The 9,585-nt window shown below is 35.3% G+C and overlaps 1 protein-coding gene across 1 annotated transcript in view; it reads right to left on the bottom strand.

Moving 5' to 3' along the window:
* The window catches only part of LOC149558997 (L-type lectin-domain containing receptor kinase IX.1-like), a 172,109-nt gene extending 163,133 nt beyond the window's left edge, over nt 1-8,976 (bottom strand). Inside the window, exon 1 of the mRNA XM_089831194.1 lies at nt 6,937-8,976. Within this exon, the coding sequence (XP_089687320.1) occupies nt 6,937-8,976 (2,040 nt within the window). The remainder of the gene's footprint in view (nt 1-6,936) is intronic.
* Nucleotides 8,977-9,585: the final 609 nt, after the last annotated feature.

Here is a 9,585-nt window from a genome sequence, read left to right as displayed (position 1 = left end):
TGGGAGGGAGGGAGGGGAGAGAGAGAGATGGGGGGGGGGGGAGAGAGAGAGAGAGAGAGAGAGAGAGAGAGAGAGAGAGAGAGAGAGAGAGAGAGAGAGAGAGAGAGAGAGAGAGAGAGAGAGAGAGAGAGAGAGAGAGAATGGGTAGTGAGAGAGGATGATTGGGGGGAACTAATAGGGAGGGAGGGGGGGGAGAGAGAGATCCTAATAATAAATGATAGAATAGAAATCAGTTGAAACACCTCCATCAATTGCCAGCTTGGTTTAGTTAATACATGTCTTATTAATACTTCAACTTCAAAGATAAATGTTGCATGCACATGGTGTGAGCCCCTTCTACCTTACTTGACTTTATGGACAATTGAATGGAACATTATGTTGCAAATGGAACAAGGCATTCCATTGTCTAAATTTGACTTTACACAACTATAATAAATGACTAAAATGAAAATTTTGTGTGCACCATCACGAGAGAGAGAGAGAGAGGGTAAGGGATCCTGTTATATTTTTGTAGAAAGAGAAGTTAGAGATAGGGGTAGAGAGAGAGTGATTAGGTGGTGTGTATATATATATGTGTGTGGGGAGAGAGAGAGAGAGAGAGAGAGAGAGAGAGAGAGAGAGAGAGAGAGAGAGAGAGAGAGAGAGAGAGAGAGAGAGAGAAGTAATGGATAGTGGAGGGAGGGAGATGTTGACAAAGATATAGGGAAAGGGATAAAGAGAGAGGGAGAGAGGTTAGGAGGAATGTGTGTGTGTGTAGAGAGAGAGAAAGAGAGGAGTGAATACTTACAGAGATCCTCAAACTTTAGCTCTCTCTCTCTCTCTCTCTCTCTCTCTCTCTCTCTCTATCTCTGTGTGTGTGTGTGTGTGGGTGTGTGTGTGTGTGTGTGTGTGGGTGTGTGTGTGTGTTTGTGTGTGTGTGTGTGTGGGCGTGCGTGCGTACCTACGTGCTTACGTGCACGCATGCGTGCCTACGTGCATGCATGCATGTGTGTGTGTGTGTGTGTGTGTGTGTGTGAGAGAGAGAGAGAGAGAGAGAGAGGGAGAGGTAGGTGGGGGGTCTAGGGGGCATAAGTAGAGAGAGTGCAACCAGATAGGGGAGAAAAGAGAGATCATCATATTTTATTTTTAAGAGAGAAGGGGGGGATAGAGAGTAAAATGATGGTAAGATGAGGGAGGGTGTAAAGAAAGAGATGATTATTAGGGGGCATATCTAGAAAAAGTAGAAAAGGGTGTGTATGTGTGTGTGTGAGAAAGAGTGGTTTATATTTTGTTTTTAATATAGAGTGAACTAGCGGTAGGGAGATAAATAGAGAGTAAGAGAAGGTATATTTATATGGATTAAGAGAAGGTATATTTAGATGGATTATGAATTGATATGAGAGAGAGAGAGAGAGAGAGAGAGAGAGAGAGAGAGAGAGAGAGAGAGAGAGAGAGAGAGAGAGAGAGAGAGAGAGAGAGAGAACCATAACTAAAGTCTTAACTCTAACTCTAACCCTACCCATAAGCTCGACCTTATTCTCCAATTGTAAACTTTATCCTAACCTCTATAACCTTAACCATATGCATGTATACCTTAATATGAACCCAAATTAACTGCAATCTAATACTAACCCTAATCCTAACAAAAAATCATAATTATAACCCTAACCATTATAAAATTTAATTATAGTTGTAAACATAATAATACTATTTACCACTTTAATATTAATCTCACCTAACTCCTAAACTTAACACTCACTCTAAGTCTAATTGTTCCCCTAACCATATTCCTAATGCTAAATCTAATTATAACCCTACTTCTAGTGAGGAATCCTTTCACTAGGTCTATCTGTGTCCCTATCCATAACCATGTTCCTAACTCTAAGCATACAACATATAAATTAAAGTTATACATAATTCAAAGTTGAATAAATTTAAAATAGTTTACTAAATTGAAGAAAACCAGTCATGTGTTCAAATTATGCAACTAAAGTACAACATATACACTATGTTTAAATTATGCAACTAAAGTACAACAATACTTTGATACTAACCTTATGAAAATAGAACTAATAATTGCACTTTGGACCCTAAGCCTAATTGTAACCATATCCATAATAGAGTTTTAAAAAACGATCTATTTTTTTATAGAAAATTAAGAATAAATTTTTTTTAAATAGAAAAAAATTATCATCCAAAATCTTCAAAAATTTCTTCCATGGTGCGCAGTGACTGCTACTAACTTATATATATATATATATATATATATATATATATATATTGCTAAAAGTCATCCTTCTCAAGGCACCTATCTTAATTCAAATCCTAACCTACAAAAAAAAAAAACCATGGGATTTGAATTAAAATAGGTGCTTTGAGAATGATAACTCTCAACATTTAATATATATAAAAGTATATATAAGCTAGTGTATAAAATTGATGTGCTATTTCTAACTATTAATCTACTCTAAAGTCTAATATTCATTTTAATACTCATTTTAAGTGTAATCATTACCTCAATATCATTTAGTAGCCCTTCATTTTACACTAGTCATGCTAAGCATAATTAACATTAATCAATGGCATGCTTACAAATGTAACAGATAAAATTATAAAACTACTTAAAGAACATTTTAGTCATTATATTGCTCTATTATGCTAAGAGACATGTGTAATGAGAACAAGTTGTCCTTCTAAATGTGACTCTAAATGTAACACTAACTGTAACTCTAATTTTGGTCCTACTTTTTCCCCTAAACATAATTCTAATTCTTTGTTTACCCCTAACTCAAACTATAACACTAATTATAACTTAGACTTTAACCCTAACTCATATTCTAACCCTAATCCTAACCCTAACCTTGACCCTTACCCTAACCCTCTCCCTTTCTCTACCCCTATCTCTAACCCTAACCCTAACCCTAAGCCTACCCCAACCCCTACTCGTAACACAAATTGTAACTCTAACCATGTTCCTACTTTTCCCCTAACCCTAATCCTAACTCTAATTTTGAATCTAACCCTAACTCATATTCTAACCCCAAACCTAAACCTAACCCTAATCCTAACCCTAATGCTAACGCTAACCCTTTTTCTACCCCTATCTCTAACCTTGACTATAATCCTAACCTTAACCCTGACCCTATCTCTAACCTTAACCCTAACCCTAATCCCAATCATAACGTTAACCCTAACCCTAACTCTAATCCTAACACTAACCCTAACTCTAACCTTACCCCTACCCCTAACTCTAACCCTAAATCTAATTCTAACTCTTAATATAAATCTACCATAATTAGAATATAACACTAACCCTAACCCTAACCTTAACTCTAACCTTAAGCCTAACTCAAACTTGTACCCTAACTTTAACCCTGATGTATAACTCTATATATAACTATAACTCAATATATAAACCTAACCCTAACCATAACCCTAAATCTAACCCTTTCTCTATCCCTTTGTCTAACTCCAACCATAATCATAATCATAGCCCTACCCAACCCCTAACTCTAACCATCAATCTAACTCTCACATAATTGTACTTTGATATTAACCCTAACCCTAACACCAAATTTGACCTTAAATTTGACTCAAGACTCTAACCTTAACCCTAACTCTAACATTAACCCTAACTCAAACCTTAATTGTAATATTAAATCTCTTTGTAACTCTAACTATAATTCTAGCCCAAACTCTAACTTGAACTCAAACTATAACCCTAACCCTAACCCTAAGTCAAACTCATGCTCTAACCCTTAACTTCACCTTAACTTGGATCATAACCCTGACCCTTTCTCTACCCCTATCTATAACGCTAAAGGTAACCCTAACTCTAGTCCTAACCTTAATCCTAACTCTAATCCTAACACTAACCTTAACCCTACTCCTACCCCTACCTTTAATCGTAAATCATAATTAGACTCTAACCCTAACTATAACCTTAACCCTAACTCAAACCCTTATGCTAATATTAACCCTGATGCTAACTCTATATATAACCCTAACCCCTAACTCTATATATAAACATAACCCTAACAATAACCTTATGCCTAACCCTTTCTCTAACTCCAATCCCTACCCTAACCCTACCCCTACCTCTAACTATAGCCTTAAATCTAAATCTACCATAATTGGACTTTAACCCTAATTATAATGGTAAACCTAATCATAACTAAAATTTTAACCCTTACTCCAAACTCTAACTCTACCCCTAACTCAAACCTTGACTCAAACTCAAACCCTAAGTCTAACCCTAATCCTAACCATAATTATTATGCTCTTTCTACCCCTAACTCAAACTATAACCCTAACCCTAACTCATATTTTAACCCTAAACCTAACCGTAACCTTACCCCTTTATATACACCTATCTCTAACCCTAACCCTAACTCTAATCCTACCCTTAACCCTAACTTTAATCGTAACACTAACCCTAAACCTAACCATACCCATAGCTCTAACCCTAAATCTTAATCTAACTATAAATCTAACTCTACCATAATTAGACTCAAATCCTAACCTTAACCCTGAGTTTAATATTAAACCCTAACCCTAGCTCTAACCTTAACCCTGACTCAAAACTCTAACCCTAACCTTAACTCTTACTTTAATCTTGACTAAAACCCTAACCCTTATTCTAACTCTAATTCTAACTCTAGCTCTAACTCAAACCTTAACTCTAATTCTAACCCTAACCATAACTATATTTATACCCTAAACTCTAATTCTTACCCTTGTCCTTACCCTAACTCTAATTCTAACCCTAACTATATTTGTAACCCAAATTCTAACCCTAACCCTAAACCTAACATTAACTAACTCTAATTCTAAACCTAACCCTAAATCTAACTATAGTAATAGTCATAATCCTAAAAATAGCCCTAGCCCTAACCCTAACTCTAATTGTAACTCTAATCCTAACCCTAACTCTAGCTCTAATTGTAACCCTAACCCTAACCCTAACTCAAATTAAAACCCTAAGCCTAACCCTAACCCTAACCCTAACTTAAATCTTAATGCTAACCCTAAGTCTAATTCTAACCCTAACCCTAACCATAACTCTACTCTTGAATATAACGTTTTACATAACAATATCCTTAAAATAAAACTGAATTAATGTGATGCAAATAAACACCATATATAGAACTAAAAAATAAAATGTTGAAGAATAATTTTATAGTAAGTTTATACTACTACAATATTATAGTAAGTTTATACAACTATATTTAAAAAGAAATAAATAAATTGATACTAACCTTATTAAAAATAGAAAAACTAAAAAATACTTTTCCTATTGCACCATTGCCACTAGCTTAAGCCGTCTATTTTCATTAAATCTGAGGATTACTTTTTCTCAATTCAAATTCATAAAAAATTGGCGCCTCGAGAATGATTACTCACGATGTAATATATATACATATATATATATATATATATATATATATATGTATGTATGTATGTATGTATGTATGTATGTATGTATGTATGTATGTATGTATGTATGTATGTATGTATGCACATATATACATACATATATATAGATATGTATATATATGAAGGTATATATATATATATATATATATATATATATATATATACACACACACACACACAACGTGTGTGTGTGTGTGTGTGTGTGTGTGTGTGTGTGTGTGTACATATGTGTGTGTATACATTCATGTATATATATATATATATATATATATAAGCTAGTATTGTAGAGCATGGAAAAAATTAAAAAAGTTATATGTAGCAATTGTTGTTTTCATAAACCGGGAAAAATGATGTCTTCATTTTATAATAATGTACCTGACATAGATATTATGTACAAGGGAATAATAGTTTAAGTATTGGATAGATCTATTGTATCACTTGAATTTTATCTTTTAATGTTTGAATCCATGCAATTGACATAATTTTAAAAACATTATTATGTAATCATGTTTTTTGATGAAATATTATAAAATATGATATAAAAAATCAAATGAATGTAGTAGTCATAAAATAATACAAGATTAGCTTTATGACAGGTGCAACATTGGTTAAAAAATAAAGTGACAAAAATATAAAGAATCCATATTATATTTGGAAGATTTAAAATAAAAATAAAAAGGCTAGACAAACAAATTGTGGAAAAAAGAGAGACCAAAACAGAAGTCTCTTTGCGCAAAGACTTTCACAAGGCTAAATTTACTAAATATCACATGTACCAAAAGCATGATCTTAGAGTTACAATTTACTAATGTTTTTTTATTTATGAAAAATTAGAATCAGAATGATGAAATTCCGATTGCCATGCTATTGTTTTCATTCAGGCCCCGTTTGGTTGCTGGAATATGAGTGGAATAGGAAAACGAAATTAAAATATGTTTTATATTCGCTGTTTGGTAAGCTCAATCGGAATTGGGAATAGGAAGACATATTCCAATTTTGCCCCTAAAATGAGCATATGTCTATGCCAAAAAATATCTGTTATTGGAATAGGCCATTTCTATTCCCATTCCGATTTTCCATTAAAAAATATTTTTTATTATTTTATTATTTTTTTTATTTTTTGAAATTTTTTTTTTTTTTGAATTTTTTTTTTCAAATTTTTTTTTTTTTAAAATTTTTTTTTAACTTTTACTTTTTGAATTTTTTTTTGAATTTTTTTTTAAAAATTTTTTTAATAACATTTTTTAAAATTATATCTATTTGTTTAAAAAAATGAAAATGAAAATGAATTAACTAAAAAAATAATAAATTAAAATTTTTTTAAGGAAAAATATTTTTAAAAATACAAAACTTAACTTTATTCCTATTTTATTTTTGTACAACCAAACAATAGATTAACATATTACTAGTCGAATTCCAAGTGCACCAAACATGATTGGAATTGCCTATTTCTATTCCCATTCCTCATTTCCATTCCCATTCCATTTTTCTATTCTAATTTTTTATTCTTATGCCAGCAACCAAACGGGGCCTCAAGGTGGACAGTGATGATGGAGGCAGGATGTCAGGGAAAACATGGTCACCATACACAGCCACAGGAAACGTTAGAGAGACGTGAGGCAACCGAACTCCTCTTTTCAATATACCCACCACTCTGTCCATATTCGGTCTGCCATTCGGATCGGGATGAGAGCACAACAATCCCAGTTTCAAAAGCCGTTCCATTTCCTCCGCATTGAAATCTCCACCCAGTTTCTCATCTGCCGCATCAAGAATCCTGTGCTGCCCATGCAAGTGCCAGACCCATTCAACCACTCTGCAGTTGTGATCAATCAAGCTCCAGTCCGCCGGACGTCTACCACACGCAATTGCGAGAAGCAATGCTCCAAAACTAAACACATCGGACTCTCGAGTAGCTTTTCCCGTTGTCACGGACTCTGGTGCAATATACCCAATCGTACCCACAGCCGTGGTTGTACGTCCATATTTTTCACGTTCCATCATTCTGGCAAGCCCGAAATCACCCAGCTTCGCTTTGAACGTTGAATCCAACATCACATTGCTCGCTTTGATATCTCTGTGCAGAACACTCTCATGCCGATCCTCGTGAAGATAAAGCAGAGCAGAAGCCACATCACAGGCTATGTTGTATCTTCGATCCCAATCTAACCCAACTTCTGACTTCTCATGAATATACTTGTCCAGGCTTCCATTTGGGAGTAGCTTGTACAGCAGAAGCAAGTCGCCTTTTCGATGGGACCATCCCAGAAATTTCACAAGATTGTGGTGAGTGAGTTTACTGTTTATATTAATCTCTGTTATGTACTCACGTTTCCCTTGCCTTGAGGATGGAGATATTCTTTTCACGGCCACAGCTTCACTTGTGCCAGGCAAAGTAGTGCATTTGTAGACAGATCCAAAGCCGCCCGAACCAATAATTTTGTCATCGCTGAAGTTGTTGGTAGCAGCGAGCAGATCAGCATATGGAAACTCGTGAGCAGACTGAGCTGCCTCTCGAAGTAATCTGTTGAACTCCTCGTCACTCTCCTCAGCCTCACTTGTGCGACGTGTCCTCATTGAACATCGCAACCTTCCAGCAAAGATAAAACAACATATGAAGATGAAACAGCCGAAAGCCGTGGATACCCATATTATGTCTGCAGAAGATTTCCTTCCTCCCGGAGTAATTGGTTCAGAGATATTCCCTTCTGCTGCTGAAATCTCCCAAGAATATTGACAAGACAAGTTCCAAATGTAAACTGTGTGAATCTCAAATGAGTGTGCATTGGATGCTGAAAACCCAACCTGGACGTTCTGGGGAAGGAATCGGCGGAGATCTATATCGTAGCACAAGATTGGCATTTTAGGTTTAGAAGTCCTACTGCCATTTGGGTTAAATGAAAGAAACACTTTGAGGTTCTCCTCAACGCCATCATAATCCACCCATGCATCCCACTTTTCTCCATTTTTGAGAGAGGTGTTGCTGTAAAGATCATTGATCGAAACTGTTTCCTTGGATTTTCTGCCGTCGATGTCGATTCCCACATGGTTGTCATCCGGATCATATGGAAGATTCTTGAATGTATCGAACTCCACGGCAACAATCTGATTCGATACATTTCCATCTGTTGCAGATGTAAACAGGCCAAGCCATTCTCCAGAAGAATTATTGGGAGGCTCCAATTCAGGAGGTGCGAAGAAGAAAGTGAGCCCATCGCTAGTGAACTTATAATCATCATTGATCTTTGAAATGGCGAACTGAAAATAGGTTGAGAAATCCGCCAAAGCTTTGGAAGAATTGTCCCACAGTGGAATTAACTTGTTATAAGTTGCCCATCCATGGCCCCGTACTTTATCTCTGCCATGTAAATGGTTGACAGTAAGCTCTATTCGATCCTTATCAAGCATAGTATCTGCCGACGGATCAATATCGATATTGGTTTTGGGAGGGAAGTGAAATCTTGTTACTCCTCCATCCGTTCCATGAATGAAAAAAGAGGAGTCAGCTATAGAAACTATAAACAATGGGGCGAACTGAACTCTAGTTTGAAGACTAGCCATCTTAATTATTGATCTCTTTCATTACTGCAAATGGATAACAACCATTTTAACTGATGTCAAATCTTAGAAGGAGCCATTACCGCATACGTAATGTTAAGCTAGTCTAGAATGGCGTGCAATATAATTCAGTACTGTTGAGAGTGCATCTGCTAGTCTTTTCTACGTTCTACAATTAAGTGAGGCGCATAACATTTGATTAGACTGATTAGAACCTTCGCTTACAACATTTGATTAGAACCTTCGCTTATGATCTCGTATTACTTACGCTGACCAATTGTCTTCTTCACGAGGAAACATCGATGTTGAATGTTTGATTTTCAATTTCAACAACTTTTTGTAGGGAGAGAGAAAGTAAATTGTGTAAATTTTTGTACGAGATTATATATTGATTCCTGCTCAACTGGAAAATTGGTTATCGTTAGTAACACGACATTCAATGTTTTGTCAATATTAATATTTTAGTTTTATTCAAGTTTAAAAACACAATCTTTATTGACTAGCACTTGTAACTTTGAGGGGTGCAAGAATTAAGCAGATAGTTCAAATCATCAATATTTTGATATATTTATTTCTATTTCTCACTACTATCTCTCGTTGATCTATACTATC

Source organism: Cupressus sempervirens, chromosome 5, assembly GCF_028749045.1.
Source record: "Cupressus sempervirens isolate cs-2001-9-10 chromosome 5, ASM2874904v1, whole genome shotgun sequence".
NCBI classification, from domain to species: Eukaryota; Viridiplantae; Streptophyta; class Pinopsida; order Cupressales; family Cupressaceae; genus Cupressus; species Cupressus sempervirens.
This window is presented reverse-complemented; position numbering and strand designations above follow the sequence as displayed.